The following is a 26204-nucleotide window of genomic DNA, read 5'->3' on the forward strand; positions in this document are numbered from 1 at the left end:
TAACACTTGCTTTTGGTAGCTCTAATCTATGAAGAGGAATATACTGGTGAGTAGCAAGAATTATGATACAACGCAAAACAACATGAGGTCAACCAAGAGGCTATGCTGACTGAAGTAGAGCTGCTTGCTATGAACTAAGCAAATACCAAGCAGTTAAAGGATGTTACGCACACAGACTCGAGATATTTGATGAACGATAAAGCTCAGCTACAGCAAACAAAAAGCAGGCGAAGTTCTCTGTGCTCCACTTCTCTCTCAATTCCTCACTAACACTTGCTCTCAGACTAACAAGTAGTAAAAAAATAACTGCTGTAATTAAACAAAGCAGTTACACTAGATGAAAGTCATAACTCAAAGCTCCTTCATTTTCAATTTGAAGAGAGACCTTTGCAATATGGGAGCAAGCTCAAAATGCAGAGTATTCACACAAAGCATTCAGTTTTGCTAGTGTACGTTAATACATGCTGTGATTGTAGCACTTCCAACTCTTCAGAAGAAATTCTCACTGGCATGAAAACCATCTTCTGTGACAACAAAACATGGAAGTGCATATTGGGCTCATCTTCACTCTCCTCCCTTCCAGAGGAAATACTCAAGTCCTAGTAGAAATATCAGAGATCAACTGAAACAATTTAACATGCCTGTTGCATGTGGATCGATTGCTCTCTTAAGTAAGTAATCAAAACATTACACAATGTCAGCACAAACTGAAATAAATTGCATATTGATGTCTTGGGGACATCTAACTTCTCCAAATCTACTTTTTACACTAGCCAAAGATGTAAGTCAATTTATTATTAGAAATACTGGAAAACCATCCCCTAGGTTAGAGTCCTTCAGTTTCTCATGTGTGTACAGACTGCCAGCAAAGCGCAGCAAAGCTAATCTTGACGCTTTGCCAAAGGAAGAACAAGACCAAGAACAGATAAAAGTAACCACTTTTGAGGTTGAAGTGGTCAGAGCAGAACACTGTAGGACTGGCGTACCAACGCTATCACCAAACTGATCAGATGAACTGCTGTAAAAGAGCCAATGAAATGGCTTTAAAGAGATGCAAGAACTGCAGAGAACAAAGACAAGATTTTTGGCTGGAACTGCAAGGTGAGGTTGAAGAGGCTATGCAAGTAGTTGTTCAAATGATGCAACAGAGAATGACCATGAAAACAGTGGCCAGGACTCTGTTTGGAATACAAATACAACGATAACATATGCAGTGAAAGAAGGTACACATTTGACAAAGAGAGGGGCAAAAAAGCCACAAAGGGCTTGGATCACTAAGTATTATTAGGTCAAGATTCCATGTGTTATCTTCAAATTTTGGTCTGGTTATTTTACAATGGGGGCAGAAAAGACAGGGAAGTAGGGGGAGAGGCTACCTTCTTTCCAGGGAATTTGTTAAATTCCTCAGGACTATTATTGAAATTGAGCTGCCGACAACATCATACAGTTAAACTCTTGGGAGACTGATTACAGACAATGATACTCCTACACTTGAGCTCTGCCTTAAAACATAAATATACACAGTTTTTAGGATGGTATCTAACTGGCTATTAGCATTACGTACTGAACCCATTTAATTAAGAGCATGGTTCTGAAAATCTTCAAATCAATTCATTTCAATTAGTCAATCAAAACCAAGCTGTCCTTCCCTTCTTGACATGAGTGGTGCAAAGGAAATCTTAGTTCACACTGGTGTACTCATATGCAGTTACATCTACAGATTAAATTGTTCTATCCAACAGTGAAATATTTTCCTGTATTTACTAGAAAAAACATTTGAGACAAGCGCTCGGTTATAATTAGACCTTTCCAATACATATGTTGGAAGAAGTTCCCTGCAAACACACATCTTACTCATTCATGCAGTTGTAAGCATAAAACACTCAAACAAGAACTTACCAAGGGTTTTTTACAGGGACATTTTTGTTAAGAGAGTGTGTTAAAAGGAATGGGAAGTAAATCAGATGCTGTAAACTTGATGCCTGAATTGAAACAAAAACTTAATTATGAATTTACAGTGACAGTAATTGTGCAAACAGCATTAAAAACTTGGCTGAGAATGGGATGCAAACAAAGAAAATCATTTTAGTGATAGAGTTTTTAAAGATGCTGTATTTCATTAAAATAGTCCATAAGAATGTTCAGATCTTTTTCTTCTATTCCCTCCCAATTCTAAGCAAGTTCAAGATTTGCATTCAACTTTCCCATACAGAAACAGAGCATCTTTAAAGAGATAAATCAGCATTAGCTTACTTTTCTGAAAATTCACGTTCAAAATGATGCATGCTCTATTGAAGACAGCAGAGAAAGGGAGAGGACACAAGTTAATCATCCGGTTCTCGTGTCAAAGTAAGAAAAACAGATACTGTTAGCTGAAAAGTTAGTACAAAAATCAATACATTCTTATTCACTGACAAATATGAGGATAGTAGATTGACTATTTCATATTACATATACAGTATTTTGATTCTGAGTAACAAACCATAATTTTCCATGCTGTAAGCATTATTATACTTGATGAACAAATACAACACACATGCTTTCAGTTGCACATGCCATAATTCAAGCTTTACAGGATTAAAGTGCATTTAAAGAGATTTAGCAAGAAATCTGCAGGAAGATTAGCCACAGAAGAAGAAATCCATTCAGTTCAAGGAACACTTCCTGTCACATTAACACCTGTATTTACACTTACGCTCCATGGATCAGGGACACTCAAGACAGCACTTGCTAAAGCATTCAGATTGTCTTACAGAAAGGTGAAGAGCAGAAAAGATGCACCGTATGGGTGTCTACAAAATGTATGTTGTACTGAAGGATTCAGAACAACTGGCACAGAAAATAATAGCTAAAGTTAAGTACGACTCTCTCACTTTTATCCCCGCGGGGAAGCAAAAATGGCGCCCTCAAAACTTCTCTCTATTGTAAGAGAGCTCGCTGGTATTTTATGGGCTTACTGGATTTAGAGAATATGCAGTGAAGTTTTACATAACCCATACCACAGTGTTCTGCATCCCTTCTGATCCTAGCCGCAGCTCATAGCCGCAAAGAAAAATAACAAATTTTCAAGAAAGCAAAGAATTGTGCAAGTGGAAAAAAAAAGAATCAAACATTCAAAGGAGAATGTCAGAAACATGGGAAGTTACATTAGAATCACTTGCCACGATCTAAACAATGTATTTCACAGATGGTATTTAGCCGAGCATCTGCAACAAAACCAGACCAAAACATTCCAGTCAATGAGAAAAGCCCATGAGAGCCTACGTTTCTAGCAGACACCTTTCCCCTCAAAGCAGGTCATGCCTTCGATCCTACAGTTGCAGCTATCATTACGAAGACAGCTGAAGCCAGCAATCATCTTCTTTCGTAGTATGATGTTTTGCATGGACTATACCAAGCACTCTGCTGCAAGTCTCGCAAGGCCTTTGTTCAGAGACAAAGCACGTCTCAATGTGTGAGAAACCCCCTGAACAAGACTACTTCCCCAAGGCCACGTCAGCCTTGAGCCCGTTCCCCTCTGGTCAGTGTCTCTGGCTCTGCACATACCCACACACTACATTGATTTGGTTGGTGACAGGCCAGGACAAGGGCAAGAGCTCCTGTTGGGTACACTTTTCCATGTCAGCCTTCATTTTGCCATGGCATCGTATCAGCAAGATGCTTTGACATGCCATGATTCTAACACAACCACGACCAAACCAGAAAGACAGACTGAAAGCCTCATTCCCTTTCTGACAGTCATCTCGCCACACTGACACTCACAAGCAATTTTGGTTTAGAGGTAAGTATCCTTAGTAAGTACAAGGAAACTAGAAGAGGAAGATACAAGCTATAGATCCATCAGTTGTTACAAAGAAAGGCCATGGGGGGCCAGTGAGTCTTTCACCAAGTCATTAATAGCATACTTGCTTAGAATAGCTAAAACTACATCATTGCTGGTGACAAAAAATCAAGCACACTAGTTTTCTCTTAGAGCTAATATCCGAAGTTTCTTCTATGAGTTCTACTCACAAAAGCATTCCTGAAATGGTGACACTTGCCTTTACACCCGACCAAACGCATCAAAGCCATCAGCACACTAAAGCCCTTTGCAGTCTGAATGCAGTAGGGCAACGTGCACTGTGTCAAACAGGGCTGATCACCCGAGTCACCATGAGCACACTGGCAGCAGGATGACTGACACGCTGTGACAATGTGGTTTGAACAACAGCCAAGTTCTGAGCCCAGACTTGAGCCATTCTTAGCCATTTGAGCCACGTCTACACATAAACCTGCATCACATGCTTAAAACTTGAAAAAGCTTTCAATCAAGTTCCAACACGTTAAAGTTAAAACGTAAGTAAAAGGTAGTTTTATTGCAGGGAAAAAAAAATGTTTTCTAAACATCTGTCCATTTTGGAGGCATAATGTTTTCTTCTGCATTTTCAGCTACTTCCTTTTTAAAGCATACAGAACTTGAAATAAACCTTCCAGCTAAGAGTCAGTACATCCAGAGAACAGTACTGTTATTGTGCAACACAATAACAATAATTATCTTGTTTAGACTAACTGGGAGAAGTTATTCATAAAATATACACTTCAACATACCCTCAACTTGAAGGAGAAATGGCCAATTTGAATTTCAGCATGACTGATTTCCATTACATCACATAGACTGCAGTGTCCTTTGAAAGACCATCCACAGCAAACACAAATTTGATTGTATTGCTTCAGTTAACAAGTTGTCCTGTGTAGAAAGTTCCTGGGACTAGGAATCATATGGCGTGACTCATTGTAACAAACAGCAACGCTGTGGACTGCTTCCCTTCTAAAAATGTATTCCATTAACGCCTTTTGCTGTTAATGTTTGCCAGTGCTCCTCGTCTAGCCTTTCAGACTGAAGCACATCTGCTATTGCTCAATATTCACATTTGTAATCAACCTTTCATGAGCATTTCTGTTGCCCACTCAAGCAGATTCTTCAACACTTCCCACCACCTGTCCTAAACGTTAGCAAAACTGTTTGCACAGCTACCCAGCAAACTGGAAGAGGGAACTGGCCAAAAATAATAAAGATATTATTTTTAACCCAAACCGATTTCTGACTTGTTCCTACCAGTTCTACTGGTGTTATCAATGGGCTCTAGCAGAACAGGGGAGATTTAGGCAGCCTAAGCCACTCAATTTGTCACACCCAAAATTCCTGAAACTACATCACAGCAGTACAGGTGTAAAGAGACAATACACAAAAACAAGGGATCAACAAACAATACTTCAGAGTCAACAGACCATTAACATCAGAACAAATGCATACTGCAACACGAGGGCCAGAAAAATGTCTGGAAAGTAGCAGTATCAGTAGGACTGGAGTAAAAGAGACTCTGAAGGAAGCACTTATACTCTATGGGTAAATCGTATCATGTATATCTCAAGAAAGGTTATTAAATGAAAAAGAACAGTATTAAAAGGTTCTCTATGGCCCTCAAAGGAGAGCAAATGCCCACACTCAGGCTGACACAAGATAAATGTCATCTCTGTGTTCCATCCTTGAAAACCACCATCCCTTAACCATCCTTGGGAATAACATCCACAGTTGCGGGGATGGGGGAATAAAAAACAAAGAAAAAGACAAACACTGTAATCACTCTTGAACTTACCTGCTGTAGAGGGCGGAGTGGGGGATGATGGAGATGTTAATGGGGAACTCGCCCCAGAGCCTGCTAAATAAAACAACAGTCCAGTAACTAAAGCTGTGACATTAAAATTCAACACAGTCAGACAAGACAGATTGTTGGAAACAGGCCAACTTTATTGACTGAAGATCCAATCCTGCTTCCACTGAAATCTTGGGAAAGATTCCCATTCATACAAACAGTGCCACTCAGACCCGATCTGAACAGAGAGACTTAACAGTACACAGTATCAGAGGAGGTCCAAACACACAAGAAGCGCACTCAACAGTATTCCTCAATGGGAAACGCTTCTTTTCTGTTGCTTAGGCTGTTGGATTTCAGCGTCCAAATTCTGTTCTCCTTAAGAGTTGTGCCACTGCATGGATGGCACCCCATTTCTCCTTCTAAGAGATGATTTTCAGTCAGTTGCCGTACTCCACAAGTTACTCTGATACCTGACTATTCCACCTTAGGCTGCTTTTGAACACATTTTAGCCAGGCAAGTCAACTCTGTTAAACTGTTCAGTAGTTCCAACCATTCCTTTTAACTAAATAAAGACTTGTCAAAGGCTTTGTTATTTTAGAATTTGGCACTGAAGCAGCAATTAAACACGTAATTTTCTCATTCATCTTAACACCTTACTATGGAATACAGATCAGCACAGAGTTTCTCCCTGAAGACTGCATTATTAAATGGCCCAAATAATGGATGTTATTATTATTCCACCCAAATGTCAAACAGAATGAAGAGACTGATTTTTTCTTTTTGAGGAATGGGGACAGAAGAGAGGACACATTGCTTTATATTAGGCAGCTGAAAATCTAACACTGACAATATTTTTCAGCCCTTGATTTATCTATTATTAAATACCCAAAACAGTGGTATCAGGCTCTGGTAGTCCAATATTAATGTGTAAAATGATGGTGACCCTGGATCTTTTAAGCCAGAAAATCACAGCAACAACAAAAACATTGACATAGCTGTGTAGCAGCAAGCTCTTCTCTCTGTAGTTACCTGAGTTATTTGAGTTGCTGTATTTTGCTGAGTGTTCTTCCCCACTTTCATAGGCAGAGCGTTTTGACTTCTTTAAAAAAGAGCAGAAGAAACAGAAGACGGGAATGAATAATCGCTTTCCATGATAAGGATTGAACTGACACACAGACTTGTAACAGCCATCCACTGTATCACACAAGGTTTATCAACGCCCAACATCCCTCTCCCCACACCCAACATGTGCTGCCATGATGACAACAGCAGCAACGCTGTTCTGCGCTCAAGTATCTCCAGGCAAGCAAGCAGGGCAATTGGGAAAAGTTTCAATTTGTTGTGTCCTCTGACCACAAGGGAAAAGCAGAAAAGTGACTCGCGAAAAGGAAAAGAAACACAGAGAGCATGCTGCAGGAGCAGCTAGCAGGAGCAGCTAAAAAAGACTAAAAAAGGCTCCAATACCCTCACCGGGCAGCAGGAAGCAGCACAGGCTGTCATCTGTGTATGAGGTGTTAGCTAAGCCTGTTTTCATACAGCAACCTCAACCAGGTTAAACCAACATGCAAGTCATCTACCATTGTAACTGAAACTTCTTAGGAAGTGCATTGCTTAGCTACAGAAATGAAAACAATCAGGAAGTAGTACACAAAAACACAGGACAAAATAGACCAGCGTGCCTGTGGTTGTGCATGCTAAACATTCAAAAAAGATACATGTCATTTTCTGTGTGAGAAACCTATTTAAAAATTGCTTACTTTTCGTGCTAAGATCTTCCTTTTCTTTTTTTCTTCTTCAGAGCCATGATGAGATTGAGCTCTTGTCAGCCTTCTGTGCTGGTGAATCTTCAAAATGAAGGGAAAACCAGAAAAAGACCATGTTAAGATCTTAAATGTTCTCAGACAAGGCGTATGTTTGGGGTCCAAGAAAACACACTATAGTCATTTACATGTCTAGTTTTCTTTCTCTATTTTTAGTTATCTTCACTGCTGCTGCTAGAGGATGGAGCCTCATACTGCAATTAAAATGATCCTTTAACTTAGGAGCCACTGCCTGTGAAGCTGCATCACTTAAAACAGTGAAATGCCATACAGTCAACAGCTGTTCTACAAGTCCTCATACTGCATTTTTGGGAAAGCAAATCTGTTGATGAAAGCCTTTATTACTCAAAATCACTTTGAGTGAGTAAAAACTCATTTTCCCCATGTAAAAGTCATAAGAGGAAATGGAATGTCTGTAGGAAATACAGTAAAGAAATGCAGACGTTACCAATTTCTGTTCTTCTGTTAATCGTTTTTCTATGCATTCCTTGGAGGATTTCAATGCCTCTTTTAGCTTAGTAGGAATCTAATACAGAATAGGGAAAGAAAAAAATCATAGCAGAAAATGTGATAAAGGAAAACATAACTTCACTGCTCAAAAACTCATCATTCATCTGATCACGTTGCCTATCTAAAGCCCTGACACTATTCTCTTAGTGAAGGAGAAAAGACGACTCTAGATGCATGTTTTCCACTCCAGACCTAGCTACAGATCTAATAGCAGGGACAAAGGAACACTGAACAATGGAAGGGATACTCTAATGGCAGGGACAGCTAACTGTTTTGATACTCCGGTCACATCCCCAAACTGCCACGAGGCTGACAACACAAGACACACAGCACATGCCCTCCAGCAGAAGTGCTCTGGGGCAGCTCCCCAGTGGGAGCAGATGTGGCTCCCCAAAAGTCCCAGCACCGCACCGCTGGAGCTGGCAACGTGCTGATGGTGTCACCCAGCAAAATCAGTTTCCACAGGTCTTGGCAATTCGTTTCCTCTCACTGCAAGGGACCCACATTACTTAGGAGCCTCTGCTCAGATTGAGCGCCATCGTCAGTCACACCAACTAGCTCCAGCACAGGAGTTACACTTGAACGCTCATGGGTCACACTGTGCCCCCGTTCTAAGGGGTGATATAACGTTCTTGGGTACAATTCACCAAAGGAATCCAAATACTGATGGCAATTGCCATAAAGCCAGCTCTCCTCTACTCTATTTGTCAATTAATGCATAGCGTACCCACAGCCTGGCATTTCCACAAATATCAGCAAATCAATGTTCAACTCTACCTTAAACTGTGGTTTCTCAGAGTTTGTTAGCAGGACGTCACTGAATAATCTGTGAGTGGACGAAAAAAGAAAAAAAAAAAAGAAAAAAAGGAATATTATTCCCAAGAGCTAGGCAGAACCACAGCGAGAAAACCAGTGGTGTTCGCTTAACTCCTCCTTTCTCCTTTTCCTTCTCTGTCCTCATCCCTAGGCCACTGCTTGGTTTTTTTCCACTGTTTTTTATGTACTGCTTTTTACTTTCCAAGCACCGCCGTAAAATTAGCAGCATCCAACCCTCAGAATGTAGCCACTACTGATGGCAGAGTTAGCAAAACTGTGTGAAGTATTTTGAAAGCTGATAGAACAGGTACAATTATCAAAGCCAGAGAAGGGTTTCCCCAAAATAAGAATGCCTTTTTCTTACAAATATATGGATTCTTTAATGACAAAAGATTACCAGGGACTTTATTTTAAATTTCACCTAAACAGAATCATTGCTCTTTTTAAGAAAACTCTCTAAGCATAATTGTTGTTTTAGCATTAACAAGAACCATGTGAAAGATCAATGAGTGAACTTAACATTTGAAAGTATCTGCATTCTTGTCTGTACTCTGGCAAAGGCAACTAAAGCAAATATTTTAATATTTTTGCTCTCCCCTCTGTGGTAGCAGCAGCAACAGCATAAATGATTAATCCTTTTCCATCCAAAATAAAGACACTAGAGGGCAATGGTAGTCTGAAAATAAACTGGTTAGTCCATTTCAAGATAGTTTGTTCTGGAGAACATACTAGAAAACTGTCCCAGAAAGAGATCTCAAGCCTGGCTCCAAGATAAAAGATTTCAGAGATTTTTTGTTGCTGTTCACTACGGAAAATTATCACAGGCCTATACTAGAGAAAACAAATTCAAGTCTAGAATCAAGCTTATAAGAACAGTATTCCATGAAAAATTCAGATATAAATCAAATTTTAAAAGACTTAAAAAACCCACGAACGTTCACCCTTGTTTACAGGGCATTTTTTTGACCATTTCTGATTACATGTCCTTGCAAAATTAAGCAAACTCATAGTTTATATGGTTATAATAAATAATAAAGATTAATAAATATTTAAATTACAGTAATTGCATTGCACATCTACATAGAACAGTTGTGAAGAGTATTGGTATGAAGGGAACATAGTATAATATCCTACATATCAGATATCGCTGGGCATGGATTATTTGTTCAACATCTTTAAACACCTGTATATTCCTGTACTCACAGAGTTTTCTTATAGTATTTCTCCCCTGCTTACATTCTTCTCTCTACCTCCCACCTCCTATAAGAGCAGAGGAAGGGAGGAGTAGAAGGAATTGAAGGCTGAGACAAGCCTGTGGTGTCTCTTCCCAACCAGGAAATATGAATCTTGGAGCATGCTCTAAATGTACTGCAATCTGTACACTGTGAGATCAGACCCAGATTTAGGTATGGGCAATTTGTCATTTATAAGGTCATGACTCTGGCATCTCATATTAAGAAAAAATAAAAGAACCCCCCACCAGGAACTGTGGTTCTACGCTCGGCATGCTGGTGACATGTCGCAGCACAGTGACAGCAAACCACTTCCCTGGTAATACTGTCTCCTAATTGCAGGAAGGGCGGCGCTGCAGGCAGGTATGATCTCCAGCTCAGCCATGCACTGACATTGCTCCCTTTCTGCATCCTAGCCTTGCCCCATACCTGCCCTTACCCCTTCACTACATCACTGGACAGCCTGTAAGGAAATTTATTCTGTCCATGCTTCAGGGAATCCCTAAGCCAGCCGTGCAAGAAACCAGCCAGAACTTCTACACAAAATTTCATACCCAGACCCAGTCTAAATGTCAGTGCAGAGCAAAGCAAGACATCTATTTTGCTAGTCGTAAATAAACTGATAGCAAAATCTACTGAAGTAGGTCTGAAGGGGACATGCAAAAAGACTCCTCATTCTAAATGCTTTAAAACAATTTGTACATGATCTTAATCATGCTTGCACTACTTTAATAACTGGATCAATTTAAACCACAGCACCATGCTAAATAAAATGCATTCATAACATCTACAGCACACCAAGAGACAAAGAAATGTTAAATGAGGATCTATCATAGTCACAAGGGATGGGTTCTATAAAGCCTATCAATTTTAAAGCTTCATTTGGGATACACTATACATCCCTCAGAATGAGGAGCAAATCTTTCTAAAAAGGAATGAGAGCAAAAACGTTCTTCCTCCTAATATAATTAAAAACATTGCTCTGAGTACAAAACAAGTAAAACAAGACTTACGGCATCTGTAAGAGCCGTGAAACAGTTGGCATGCCATTCTTCATAGCTTCACAGGTCAGAATGGATTCCAACACAGACACTACCAAAGAAAGAATAAGAATGAACACATTTTTGCACAGCAGGATAGCAAATGATTTAGAATGAACGTCTGGCCCCTAAGTATTGCATCAACTAAGCAGTGATGAAGCTCTGTGGCATGTGTTTTTTATTACAATGTTACTATCACACATACAAACTTCTCAAGAATGTTAGACATGAGGCGAGGAAATCCAGACATCTTATTACACGCTGCTTTATCACTCAGTTAAAAAAAAAGTTTTATTTATATGCTACATATATTTCAGAAGAATACATTTTCTACGTTTACAAATTACTAACTAATTCTTTCCGGTCACAGGCTGCAAAGATCTTAGGCTGCTATTTCACAGCACTTCAGCTTCGGTAAAAGGTAAGAGTACCCAGGAAGCCGAAACCAACATTTTCTCAATTGTATACTAACCAACAAACACCGATGGTGCAGGAGGGAAGCTGTCTACTGGAATTGTATCTGGGGGTCTTCCGTATGTCATTTCATACAGTAAGTGTCCAAAGCAATGTACATCAACACCTTCTAAAGTCTGGAGGAACAAGAAAATAAAAACAAAACTTGCTAGAACTAATCTGTTTTTCACAACTGGTTTGAAAACACGCAATAACCCATTGAAGAGTTAAGAAAGAAAAAGAGTGGTCTTGCATTTGAAGATAGAAAAGCGGAACCATTAAGACGGTTCATAACCGCAACCATTTCTCTGCATAACTTTAGCTCAAATGAAATCTTCATGCCTCAAGCTAAAGAAGCTACTGTTGTCTTTCTGTATGTGATGATACAAATGGGATAGCAATATAGTCACGTTCTGTAAAAACGCATAAAGTAGAAAACTTTTTTCATACACAGCAGTTTAGAGAGCCATACATTGATTCGAATCACAGTGAAGCACATTTTCCTAGCTAAGTCAAACAGCAAAGAATGAGATTCATAATATGACCAGCTGTCACTTTACAGGGAGGTAGATAAAAAGACAGCAAAAATGCATACCAAACAAACCTAGGAGAGTCTCCTTCACTCCTCCCTAGGTTTGTACAAGCTGTACATACATGCTAAGCTCCCAGACAGCGTATTTCCGAGATTTTTGAATCATGTTTAAACAGAAATGGCTCCTCTTACTGGAAAAGGCTTAGAGCTTTGATGGCACTAACAGATTTGGACTAACCATGAACTTTTGATCGTTTCTTTGACAACACAGTAGAACTTGTTTAGCAAGGTCAGCAAGCAGCTGTCTCGTGATGCTGTACGGAATTTATTACAATAAGCACTTAAAGGCAGGGCAAGATGCTGGCTAAAAGACTGTATTGCTGCAACAGGGCAAATTTGTTTTCATATTTTTGTAGGACGATAATATTTTGCTTTGCAAGCCTGCAGTTAAAAGACACCCTTCAAACAAATAAAAAACAGCTTTTAAACGTCTGCAAGCATCTAACCAACTTTCACAGTATCCACTAAAGACAAGTCTGATTACTACTCCCAGCTAAGACCAAGTAATAAGCTGCGCTCATTGTACAGACATATAAGTGAAAAAGTGTGGTAGACAATATGTGCCTTCCTATGAAATACAAGACCAGGTGGAAAGAGATCTTAAAACAACTGCAGTTTACCTCTATTTGTGCCAGCACTGCTGTCACAAAAACACTCACCTGCACTCCCCTTCTACCTGCTTACCTTTGGCCTCGGCCTCACTCCGGTGTGCTGCAACAAAACTTCTGTGCAGCCAGACAGTGTTTTGGAGGAAGCAGAAAAGGGATTTGATGGAGAAAAGCTCAGATTAAAGAAAGGGGGTTGAGAGAGGTTTTTTTCATTCTAGTCAGTTCTCCACAAACAAAAGTTGAGGATAAAGGGATGCATAAGAGTCAGCTGAATTAATTGTCTGAATCTTACATTAATTTTCCGAAACTGTGAAAAGTATGATCGATAAAATGATGGAAGTCCCAACAAGGAATTTTCTAGATCCAGTAACTTGCAGGTGTCCCCATCCAACATTACATTGGCAGAGTGAAGATGGCCGTAAGGAAATCCTTTCTCATGCAAGAATTTTAATACCTGAAAAAAATCCAAGACAGGAGCACTGTCACAAGATGCTCTGATGTTCTCAAGATTTTAAATGCTCCAATATTAAAGCAGATACATAATAAATGAGGCCCCTATTTGGAACGCTCACTCAACTTGATCTTCTATCTACATCATCTTTGGCTGACTATTCACTGGTATCATTTGTCACAAAACAAACACTTGATGCTGATCCTCAAAGCAGGCTTATAGACACCTTCCAAAGAGATCTGGAAACTAAAATTCACAATTCTACTGCATATTATAGTTTGAATAAAAATTTAAAAACCACATTAATGACAATAAATTTATGGCACATGTTCTGCAGGCTATGAATTACTTCTTTCCCTTTTCCCACAACGAAAAAACAACATTATCACCTCTCTCCCACTTCAGCTCCACACGTACCAACTGCCTTTTTTTTTTTTGGTCAGAAATGGCCTCACACATACATATCTAAATTCAACTCCCAGCAGCTAATCTCAATTTACATTTAGCTTTGAAGTCTGCTGCTGAAATAAAGCTTGTGTGCTCAAAAGTTGTCTACTTTTTCTAGTTAAACCAGTTGGCCTCAAAAAAAAAAATCATAAAGGCTGGTAAATAAAGCAAAAAGAAAAAAATACCTCTAATATTTGCCTTCCATATGTTTTTATTTGCTGAAGTTCAAGACCTTGAATTTTTTTAGGATTGCAATACTTCTTCAGGAACGGGTCTTTTGGCTTTGCCTTTGAAAGAAACACACACATCAAGTATCATGCCCAGAAAAGCCAGTAATTGTCATAGTTTGCTTAGCAATAGATGGTAAACAGTTTTATAAAAGACATACTATGGTCATTCCAGCAAACATTCTACCATTTGAGTTGGGGGCGGCAGGAGGGAGACATTACCTTATAAATAAGGTCCTTTAGTGTCCCTTTTTCACTGAATGGTCTAATAACCAGCGCTGAAGATTCATTGGCAGTGGCAAAAGTGATTTTGTAAATATAGGGATGCTACCAAAAGAAGAAACTGTAGGTAAGTTTTAGATGACAGATTCTGTAATTCATTTTTGCTTGATTCACAAGTAAGAACAGATCTGCCTGAATTGTATGTTTAAACTAATAAACTGGATTCTTTTAGTGACATTTGCCCAAGTTATTCAGTCTTAACCTGGAATAAATGCAAAGAAAACTTCACAAGGACATTGTTCAATTCCCACATAAATAATAATTAAAAAAAAAAAAAATCCACCGTCTTTTTTTAACAAAACAGACTGGCAGTTTAGACAAATGAAGAATCCAGCCCCATTAATACTTAAACATGAGCAGCTTTACTGCAGGTTTAAGTCATGCTAAGCTAATAAATTCATTCATGGTTTTATACAACTATGGCACATAAGGAAACTCGGCATTAATAGCTGTCATAACAGTTTTATGTCTTCAGAAATTATTGTAACGACTTCCTGCAACTTTGTGAAACCAAATGAGACAGCACAGTTGGAAATAAATTACATATGCAACACATACTTTAATTGAAATTGCAAGTTAGGAAAAGACCCCTTGTTCATGTCCTATTTTAATACATCAATTTCAGTCTGGTTTGGGGGTTGAAAAGCTTAGTGTGCATCTGTTGAGTTCCAAGACTGCAGAGAGGTTTACCAGTTTAAATACCATCCTTCTCAGCCAGTCTCTCACATGCTTAACATCCTTAAAGAGAAACTCCTTTTGGAGTCAAATGCCAGTTTTTCAGACAGAGACGCCTACTGGATTTATAAGGTGGCATTGCACAGGAGCTTAAATTGTACAGCCTCCATTTTACCTCTACTAAGATATGTCTTAAGTTCAAAGAACTGAAAAAATAATGACACTGGTTGCACTGCCTCATCCATTGCTGCCTGAGAATATCCCCAGCACACGGGTTAGCAATTACACCTAGACAGCAGTACCCTAGAAGTGTTGAGGAGCCAAAATAAAAGCTCGTGATCTCACACTACTGCCCAAGAAGAAAAAAATACAATTAACCACAACTCTGAATCTCCTGTAATAATCCTGCAGGATTATGATTTGTGCTGAGAACATGTTACCTCATATTGTGTGGGAAATGTAATTAAAAGCTTCACACATCTTTAAATGAAAGCAACTCTAAAATTACAAACTACGTCTACTAGGCTACATGTGCTCTTGCAAGATCAGTCCTTGACAAGCACTTTTGTGCTGGCACAATTTAAAAGTCTTCAAGTAATACTCACAGAACAGGAAGAAAGAAGTTTCACAGCATACTGTAAGTCTTTGTCAGACAAGTATTTATCAGGACCAAGATCAGCCTGGAAATAAATAGGAAAAGAATGGCATCATAATAGATGTTGCATTCCATAAAGAAAGTGATCTATATTCTGCTCTCACAAATTAAGACAGCTGCTTGAAGGTATATTTTGAAGAGCAAGCAAGGAAATTACACATACAGAATGAAACTTGAAGAGGCTGAATAAGGCCATGGTTTCACAATACAAAGTGTCTGACAGTAAGTAAGTATTATTGCCTCCGTCCTCCCCCACATCTGACGTGCATTACTACTATGAATGAACTCTGCCAACCCCAAACTTGGGGACTGTGTGCATTGTGAACTGATAAGACTTAAACCCCCACCTTCTTCCTCTCCAGCGAAAAACACTTCCCTGCTACTGCAGGCTTTAGTGATATCCGCTCTCAGTGAAGTCTCACAAGCAGCTATGCTGATATAATTAAGAGGGCAGCACATTTGGATTACCATTGGATTTGCACATTGGATTTGCCACCAGAGGAAAGAAACATAAGAAGTTCCCACACCACACATCCACCTAAGGGCTTCCAAGGCTCTTTCAAAGCCTGAGCCTGAGCTCTTAAGTCTATCTCTCTGTCACTCATGCATGGTAGTCAACATAAATGAAAAAAGCCAGGTTCACTAAGAAACACTTGAGTATGAGATGAAAGTATATATACCCAGCTTAACATTAGCCGTTCCTTTGGTTGATTCTTAATCTTCATTAAGAAATATTTCTTACGTATTCGCCAACCTACAAAAGAAGAGTCGTCGACAGCTTTAGTTAAAACACCACTAAATCACATGACTTACAGGCAGGACAAGGTCTGTAAGCAAAGATAGTATTGTAATCTTAGGACAACTTGTATAGTTGGAAAAAACAATCAGACAAGTTTTCATGCATGCATGCTCTTCTTACCTATATCTTTTAATGGTTCTACCACTTCCCACTTTGGCTCTGATCGGAAGAACATTGAAACATGCTGTAAGGCAATTTCTGGAAGGGAAAAAAAAAGGTTTTAAGAGACTATTTAAGATGATTATCTACATGTTAGGTAAGGTTCAGTGCCAGAAGGAAGCCTGCAGGAATTCAGACTGAAAGTCAGCAAAATCACTTTAAAAGGAACTCAGATAAAAAACAGAGTTAAAGGGCATTTGCATTTTTAACCTGAGAACTCAAATCCACAGAGAAAACAGAGAAAGCACTGCCTTCAAAAAACTTAGCTTACTGAGTTTGCATTCTATCTGTACTAGATCTACATTTCCAAGTCCAAATCCAATGCTCGCAGCGAAGATTTCCCACACTACATTAGATCACGAAATGTTTCTGCTGTACCTGTAAAAGTGCTAATTTTTACATCTCTTTAACGTGCATCTACATTGCCATTACTACATGTAAACTAATCAGTTCTGTCTCACTATGTGTTATTCTGTCCTTTTCTGTGCAGTCAAAGGTATTTTGTTAGCTATCACGATCCAACACACATTTGGGGCAGGGGCGAGGTGGGGGCGTGGGGTAAGAGGACACCCTTCTGGTTACTGAATTCTCCCACAGCTGGGAACACAACTGGTTTATTCATGAAGCAATTGAGGGGAAATCTCAGTGAGAAGTGGTGACAGCAGGGGGAGAAAGGGAATCATGCCAACAAGGAGTTTTCTCTAACGTGACTTATCTTGGCATAGAAACACAGCAAAAAGGTAAGGATGCACTGATCTTTCTGCACTGTATCTTCTCTCTCCAAAAATAGGCTAGGAAAAAGAGAACAGTGAGATAAATATCAGCTCACTGCTCCAGTATTTAAGAAATGACAAACTGATGCTGTCTCCAAAAACCATAGGCAATGACTTGATTGCTACTAACTCGCCAGCAACTTGCTGAAAAAACAATCTTAATGAAAGTGCTCAAAATTAACACAGAAGTCACAGTGTCTCCTTGAGGATTTAAATTGCTTGCTCAGCATTAGCCAGACAAACTGCATCCTTAAAGAGTTACTAATAATTTACAACTCCTCCACAGCTTATCATAAACATCCGGGAAACGTTCTTTGCACTTCGAAGCTGAAGACACAAGAATGTTACATAAAGGGAGAGCAAAAAGACAAGTGAAAAGGAAGCAGTAAGTTCCTGCTTCAGTAGGCTCTGCTTTCATGAAAACACGCTTTGCATTTTGCAAAAAGTCTGTTTGCCCATGAACTAAATCTGTGGAGTGGGTTTCATCACTAAGAGGAAGTTTTTTTCAGTCTGCAAGACAAATATTTAACAATTTCCAATGGCTGAAGCTGAAGTCGGACAAATTCAAAGAATGTGAATTTAATAATGAAGGGAACTGATCACTGGGATATCATTTTAAGGGATGCAGTGATTTTCCAGTATTTGGGGGGAAAGGGTGTATGGCTTATTCAAGCCTTGACAAAGTACTCAACCTAGCTCAAACCATTAGTTCTAGAAAGTCTCACAACCCAAAGTGATAGTGGGAGCTAGACAAGATGACCACAATTGTTCCTGTTGATTTGAAAAACCTCAGAACCGTGACGAATGCAAGACTCGGTGTTCAGAAGAACGGCTGTTTTAACAGAACGCAGAACTGACAAACTTAACTTCACCTTGCACTCTGGTAGACAAATAATTTCCAAACACCAACCCCCCCCATTTATCACGAACTGTGAAAAAGTAGATGTCGCTCTCACCAATCCCCCTCCCCAAGTTCTGCTTATATAGATCTTGACCCTCATCCCTCCTCTGTAAAATATTTCAAATGTTTAGATTTGACAATCGCAGCATGATTCATGCACAGAGCTGGAGAAACATTATCATTAATGATCACATGCACAGTATGATAATTTTGAAGGTTGTTCCCCCCTCTACTCCCCATGCTTCAGTGTAAATCCTTGCCAGCATTAATGGAAGATACACACACGCTAAAGTCAAGCTGTAATGCAGTTTTGCAATTCCTCACTTACCAGTGTAGTTTACAGAATAGCTGTTTGGGTCCAAGAATTTTTTTACCAGTTCGCAGTTAGACAGTATGTGATGGGTAGTAATTACATCCAGATAGGCCTGGAGTCCTTTCTGTCTTTCAGCTATGAATTCACGCTCCATATTTCCAATCAATTTTTTTGGAGGAAGAGGTAGACTTAGAGTTGAGATCTTAAAAAGAAAGGAAAAATTACTAACCTTGCTCTCAAAATGCCTCAGGGATATAAACTAGCAACTAAAAAAGTTGCAGAAAGTAAAAGACTCTCAGCAGCAAGCTAATTACTGGACAACTCTTTTTGTACTGTGTATATACAAGCTTTTATGTTTTTTCTAAGTACTGTTATCAGGGTGAGCTACTCAGACGACAGCTCGCATCCCACTGTGAAAAGATTAGTAAGTGGAACGACACTGAAAATGCGAGGAGATAAATTTTTGCTAGTGAGTCATGCATTTAAGATCACTACACAAAATTTTCAGATACTAAATGGCTACAATTTTCCGCCAAATCCTTTCTACAACATACCTCTGCCACAGCACAAAAACAATTCACACCTTACCATTTTCTCTGGATAAGATTTATGCTTTCTTATTTCATGAAGTGCAGATTAATAACTTTCCTTTGCCTCTACTGCTTTTATAGGTAATTTAAAGCCCTTACTGTCAGTATTTTAAATCTGTAATTTCAAATATGGTGCAACTTCTCCATTTTCTCTTCTGAATTTGTTGGTGTACAGTTTTTAAACAGCTATACATCTTTCAACCCAGAAATAGCTGCAATGTACCAGTGGATGTGCAGAAGTTGTTTTATGTTGACATAAGTGATCCAAAACTTCAGATAAAATCGGAGAAATACTTCAAAATAGGACAATGAAAAAAATGTACAGAAATTCAAAGCCTTATATAAGTCAGATCAAAGAGATCATCTTTAGAAAACAAAACTAGATTTCACACGTTGTTTACATTCAATTACGTCATGTGAATTGCCAGAATAAATTTTTCATGTTGTTAATATGTTGTTGTCCTGCAGATCAAAGCACCTGCCTTGGGTATGCTGAATCTCCATGGGAGTTACCTTTAAGAAATGTGTACTGCAGGAATCAATTACACCAGATGCAATACCCTCATTTCGAAAGCAAACAGTTCCCCAGAGGCAAGACCGGGACTTCCGAACAACTTTCATTTTAACTAGTGGAAAAAGTAAAGGATTAATATAACAAACTGGGGCAGAAGTAGCAATCCCTTTCCTTTTTTTCCTCCTTCTTGTGAACACAGGACTTGTCCACCCCTAACCTTAGCACCTCTACTTCTGTTTCTGCAAATCACGGGCTGAAAAAGAGCTATAACTATGCCTGAATTCCAGAAGATGTTAATAAAAATCATCCTATCCACTGAGCATTTTTAATGCTCTTTTACACCCAAGGGGGGCGAAAATATATCCAGGAATAAACCCAAAAGCAACAATATACCACTTAAAACTAATTTGGTGAATTACTGGCTGTAACACCAGAGGCATACAAAACTTTCATTTGGCAGACCACTCTTACTTCAATTCAAAAATAAGTTTCTAAACAGAAACTAAATCCAGTCCACTTGAAAAACATGTCAAATCATAAACATCTTTACATTCGTGACCTGACAGCTAGCTACCATCAGAGAGAAAAGGACTCTAGTTCAGATGTTTTCAAACCACTATTATTTGCTTTACAATTTATTTCAATAAACCACACATCTGCTATTTTTCAGCAGAAAGTAACATTCACCCCCAAGTTTTTGTAGCTATCTGCCAAAACACACAGCACAGCGAGAACACTGTCTACCACAGAAGAACACCTCACTGAGGTCCTGACCTTCCAAAGACCTCACATGTTTTCAAAAGCAAGCGGTTACTTCGCAGTGGCCGCAGCTCAGCACTGGAGCCAGGATGGGCTTCGCCACAGAAGAACCTGGGAATTAACATTCTTATCTTCAAACCGCAGCCCGCTCAGGAATGTCTGTTCAAAAGCTGCATAAAATGTTTCACAAAAGCCAGATACCTTGCTGCAAATACTGTATCAGTAGTTCACTTAACAAGACAGAAGAGCAGCCAATGATCTACACGCATCTCTCTCAAATAAGCGAAGAGGAAGAAATGCAAGACCGTCTGGAAGGAGCTTTTCAATCTAGTACACAGCTGAGAGTTCAGGGAATCTGGCTTGAAACTTGCTGATGCAGATCAGGGTCACGGGTATACACCTCTCTGTATTTCCAAGGGGTTTGGTAGGACTGCATCCCCTCGCCTAGACAGTTTGGAAAGTCTCAATCCTTACTATTTCTGCATAGGTAGCACCAGATTAACAGCAGAAAAGCTGCATTCCAACTCAACTGCAGCTGTGTGTTCAAACACAACCACCCAAACGTACAGAGAGGTCAAGTATGCCACAAGAACTGGAAGAACTTGGGGCTTTACACCCAAAAGAAGCTCCAGCAGTTTTTCCAGCAACATTTTAGTTTTGAAGGAAGGAGATTGGGGTTTGGTATTTTCTTATTGCTCATTGCTGTATACTGTTTGGGGGGAGGGGGGTGTTTTGTTTTGCTTGGAGTTTTGTTTGTTTAATTTCAATATACACAAGATGAGAGTTTAAAGAGTTTAAAAACAAGTCATGGGACCTGAATATTGTGATGAAATATTGTTGCTTAGAGTTCTGGATGGAAAGAACTGAGGAGTGTTGCATGCCTTAATGGATCAGAAAACTTCAACTCCAGCATCACAAAGAGCAATTTATAAAAAACTCCAAAACAGTGGGAGAAAAGAGCGATTTTAACATGCTTCTCGCCAGCTACTGTCTGCTGTCTCTAAAGCCCTGGTATACAGAATTGGGCTGGAGGAGCAGCGGTGTTTGCCAAAAGCAGAGTTGTGCATCTTTGATAAAGGCTTGAAACTCTCTTCCTGCCCTTCTGCTGGGCCCATAATGAAGAATTACACCTCTTAGGGCGGTGCTCTGTACTAGCCAGAAAAGGCTACCTCCAAGCAGATACATCTTTGACTTTCCAGCCTGTGAAAAGCAGAAACAGGAGTTTGAACATCAAGGGGTGAGCAGTAGTTTTCACTGAAGGAGACCAAGCGCTAATGAACACGGCCTGTTAATTTAGCTGCCCTCTGCATACTCTTCTATCCAAGTTAGAGGTATGTCTTGATGATTCTGTTTGATCTTTTCTAGCCATCCAAGCAGCTGACATTTTTGTCCCAGATCTTCATATCTTACAGCTGCAAAGTCTCTCTCTCTCATTTCAAATTCCTCCTTGTCCCACTCTGCAAGTTGCTGTCAAATAATTTCCTGAACCTTCCACTTTTATCATTCACCTCTGTCTCAGATACAAAGGCCTTTTCTTTCTGTACTACATTATACATAACCTATTTACCTTCACTTTCTAGACCTTCCATCTAGGCCTAACCTTTCAGCACCTGCCATTTCTAAATTTTAAGTCTTAAAGGTCCATTGCCTTTTCTGCTAAAGCTGCCTCATTTGAAAGTTAAATGAGAAGACAACAAAGCTTTTTCATGCCTTAACACATTCTATTCCCCACGGTTAAGAGGAGCTTGTTGTAGGTGGCTGCAGAAGTGAAGTCCTTCTTTTTAAAACTTTCTCAAAATTCTCTCTCTGTGATCTCTATCAAAACATGACTATGGTTAAGACTACAATGACCACTATGTATGGTGACAGACTAGTACCATCTCATTTCCTTGTGTTCCCATGGGTGCTTCTCTAATCTTAAATCTTGGATTTCTTTGGAGCAGGAGACATCTTTGTACTGCATTTATTCAGCACATTACACAAGAGGTTTCTAGGTCATAATAAAAGTTCCTATGTGCTACTGCACGTTCAATAAAATAATTCCACAACGCAACCATGTTGCATCTGCTGAGTTATGACTAATTTGCTCCACCTTCTAACATTGGAATAGAGCAGATTTGATGGGGCACAGGGGGAAGGAGAGGAAGTGGAAGCAGTATTAAGCTCTTGAATTCACATAACATTTAACAGGGGAAAAAAATTCAAAGTCACAAAAATTTATCCTCAAATTGCAGAAGCGTTCACTTTTTATCTTGCTTGCATAGCACTATGGAAATCTCGAGTAACAAGTTTCACTCCTGTAGATGCTAGTCACTGCTGCTTCGCCCCTTTTCCCAAACACACTCATATACCCTGCTTTTTCCCACACAAACTGAAAAGAAATAATTGTCCTAAAAAGCAAGAGAAAACACACAGTAAGTCCAGTGTTTAACTAAGGAACACTTTCCAGTGATACAGAAAACCATCACATGATAAGCAGCATCTGGTGGTGCTTTTAGATGAATATAAATAATGAGACACATAGCACTTCAATGCTGAATTTATAAGGTTGGTATGTGTCTTGGCTTTCTTCGAATCAAAGGAGGAACAAATAATAACACACAAAACCGGAACAAGTCACAGTACTGAAGGGAAAGATTCAGTATCTGCCAATTTCCTCCATTTCTATATAAATTGGTCCTGTTGATGCTAAAATCAAAATTTTACAAGAGAAAACATAAGAGTGAAAAATATACATTCAAGTTACATTTGAAGTCACAGTTTCTCTTTACAGCTACGTGAATTTGTGTTTTTTCTTCATTGCAATATATAAAAATATACAAGCCATTTTAAATATATGCTTCTAAATGACATTTTATATTTATATATCAAGGGTGAAAGTTACCTGCAAGCTATTATTAAGCAAGTCAAAGTCACTGTATCGCCTCACAATCTGCAAAATATAAAGACAAAGTTCAGGAAACATTACTTTTCCCATTAGCATTTTACTCTTCAAAATCCCAACAGAAAAAAGTAATTCCCATTTATAATTATCATCTTCTTTTAACCATTTTTGTACAAATGCATAACTGCTGGATTAATGTCATGTTGCCAGAGAACAAAGAAGAGTTTTTAATCACATCTCGACCAGAACGAAAATGCATTTCTAAACATGTATCTTAAGACAGCTTAAAAAAAAATTTGTGAGCAAAGTTGTCTGCAAACAAAGGATTTTTGCCATATTATATGCAACAACTTTTCACAGTCGTCTTCGTTACTACTTCTAGGTTTCATTGGTCATGTATCAGCAAGGCTGTGATTTTAGTGCTAAGGAAGGCAAACCGGCATTTGAGATTTAAAAATTATGGTCGTACCAACACACAGTAGTAACACGACAGGCATTTTTCCTGGAATATTCACAATAGCAGCAGACAACATGCCTTCTGTAGCTGGCAGCAATACTGTTTTTCTCTTAGTTTTTGACCAAAAGTATTCAAGCACTTCATGTTCTCAATTCCAAACCAACATTTCCCTCTCCAGCTCAAATTTAAAAAGCTAGGAAGAGATAATTTTCAAATTCTTCCTAAAAAGGCATCCTGGTTACATGAACCACAGTTTAAGAAATTACCTGCCAACTGTTTTCTGCTGAAACTCCTCTTTGAACACGGATTATGTATTCCTAATAAAAGGAAAAAGTTATTAGAAATGAGAACTAATGAGCTGAAGAAAGTTATTAAGTACTTCTCCAAATATGACCACTATCCAATTAGGAAACATTCAGAAACAGAAAATTCAGATCCAGATTTTAAGTGCCTAGAGGAAGGTCAGAGCTGGGTTTGCTCAGACCCATCACTAGCAGCTGTCTCTCTCTGCTTCACGGAGTAGAAGACAAAGAGAGGTCCAAGAGCTTGCAGTCCTGTGAAGCACTTGAACAGTTTCATTTAGTTAAGGAAAAAGATAGTAAAAGCATATTCACAACACAACTCTACCGACAACAGCTGAAGAAACCTCTCCTCACCTCACCTCCAATATCGAACAAGTAGCCCCCAGGAATTACTGCCGTCATCATAACAGAATAAAATGCCAGCAAATACCTACAGCTGCCAATCTCTAATTATTTTTGTACAAGAAAGGTTATCACAAAAGCTTTGGGGTGCCCTTGAGTAACTAGAATGTATCAGTTTCTCATTATGGTAATTCTTCATTTATAATGCATGCTTTATGTTCATTCATAAAGCACAATTCTTTTCAGTCTCTTCATTTCAAGCTCCACTGTACCTTTTGTAGACTAATACTTGGTCAATACAGCAATATCATTATTTGAGATTTATTTAATTATCTCAAGAACAGATACCAAGTATTTTGTACAACTACGCAGACATACCTCAAGGAAGCTGTGATTTTCTTTACCCCTACTCTGTTTAAGTTTGAAAACAGCTCTAAAAACACTTTTGACATTTCAAAGATCATAAACGAGGCAAGTCTTTTTCCTAGAAAGCCTGTAATGTCCATTTTAGATATTGTTTAATTAGCAAGGAAATAAAATTGATCTGGGCTAAGTGTAGTAACAGATACTTCCTTTACCCTTTGCATACACAAAGCTCTATAAATGCAGCTCTTTTTAAAGTCTTACTGCACAGATAATCCTACGGCCACATAATTTACCTTGAAAAACATGAAAACAGAGAGCCAAAAAGTAAGGTGCTGCCCGAGAAAATGCAACTCTCAACACTGAAGGGAGCTGGAGAGTACCCAGAGTCAGAAGCGGGGGAAGAAGCCACACCGGTACCTATGCTTTTACACTTTCTGCCCAACTGTGTCGGTCTGATGTTGTGGGAGAGGCGTATGTTCCCAACGCCTCTCAAGCACATTCATCTTCTCTGCTGTGCATGGCCAGGGGCGGCGGGACCCACCACCGGTGCTCAAAGGACCACTAAATCCCCCGGCTCCCTCACGGAACATGCCCAGTCGCACCGCACACCTGCAGCTACAAAATTCAAAGTGAAAACTAGAAATTCTAAACCAAATACAAATTCAAGCCATGGCTCACAGTATTTCTAAGCTGGAAAAAAGCTCTTTGCATTCGTGCCAAGCGACGCGTGAGTACCCACCCAGTTATTGCCTGCAGTGCAGCAAGCATCACATGATAAATCACTTGTTATTCAGCTCAGATGACTTCATTCACCCTGGTACAAACTTTCAAATGTATTTTATGTAAAGTGCTGAATAATGTTTCAATTTCAAATGCCACCTAATTTTGCTGAGCTGCTTACATCAATAGGAGACTTACACAAACAAAAAGGACAGATCAGAGCATTATGCACAATTTTTTTCAGATATTAAAATCAATGCTGCATTCCAAATTATCATGAATAGACAATAATGAAATAACAACAAATAAACAAAGGCATTTCCAGCACCTTGAGTTTATTTACCAAATTTGTCCATTCTGTAACAATAACTCTGTCTGGCATGTACCTGCATACCAACTAGATAATTCAATTAATTGAGTGTTTGATCCATGAAGTATTATAAACTCAGCTTCACAGTTAAAAATCCACTACAGACATTTATGAGTAATTTCTTTCAGGTACTGTGAAGCATCTTCTGGTTTTGGAAGTTGCCTTCAAAACCACACAGAACTAATTCTCCTCTTTCAAATGAAATTAAATTAAAGGCTTGTACACTGAAGAACATAAATATACTATTGGATGCAAACAAACAAAGTGGAGCACATCAGAGAATCCCTCCGTAGAATTAAATTCCCATTTAACGTTTACCACCATGAAAAGTAAGTAGAGTAAATCAAGAATTACGGCTATTCCAGACAAGAGGCAAAGGCAACACTTAGCAGATGGCATTACCTTGTGTGTTCAACCTTAACTAATCCAGAATTCATTTACTGACGTTTCCTTCCAAAGCACAATGCTGCTCAGGCAAAAACGCTATTCCATGTTTTAAAATTCACTTTA

At 39.0% G+C, this 26204-nt stretch overlaps 1 protein-coding gene across 15 annotated transcripts in view; it reads right to left on the reverse strand.

Annotated features, from left to right (window-relative positions):
- The window catches only part of PXK (PX domain containing serine/threonine kinase like), a 36824-nt gene that overhangs the window by 2311 nt on the left and 8309 nt on the right, over positions 1-26204 (reverse strand). For 3 of the 15 annotated variants that reach the window (XM_075158719.1, XM_075158734.1, XM_075158721.1), the window contains 16 exons: positions 23861-23911; positions 23138-23185; positions 18406-18592; positions 16365-16442; positions 16126-16199; positions 15396-15470; positions 14056-14160; positions 13792-13893; positions 13001-13162; positions 11528-11645; positions 11029-11107; positions 8745-8793; positions 7906-7983; positions 7395-7481; positions 6667-6736; positions 5637-5699 (listed from right to left, as the gene is read on the reverse strand). In XM_075158719.1, coding sequence (XP_075014820.1) covers positions 5637-5699; positions 6667-6736; positions 7395-7481; positions 7906-7983; positions 8745-8793; positions 11029-11107; positions 11528-11645; positions 13001-13162; positions 13792-13893; positions 14056-14160; positions 15396-15470; positions 16126-16199; positions 16365-16442; positions 18406-18592; positions 23138-23185; positions 23861-23911 — 1426 coding nt within the window. Of the gene's footprint in view, positions 1-265; positions 600-1899; positions 1983-2253; positions 2289-5636; positions 5700-5746; positions 6056-6666; positions 6737-7394; positions 7482-7905; positions 7984-8744; positions 8794-11028; positions 11108-11527; positions 11646-13000; positions 13163-13791; positions 13894-14055; positions 14161-15395; positions 15471-16125; positions 16200-16364; positions 16443-18405; positions 18593-23137; positions 23186-23860; positions 23912-25021; positions 25504-26204 lie in introns of those variants that run through there. The other 12 variants (XM_075158728.1, XM_075158731.1, XM_075158730.1 and 9 more) reach the window with 12 other exon arrangements.

Source organism: Calonectris borealis, chromosome 10 (assembly GCF_964195595.1).
Source record: "Calonectris borealis chromosome 10, bCalBor7.hap1.2, whole genome shotgun sequence".
Classification (NCBI taxonomy): domain Eukaryota; kingdom Metazoa; phylum Chordata; class Aves; order Procellariiformes; family Procellariidae; genus Calonectris; species Calonectris borealis.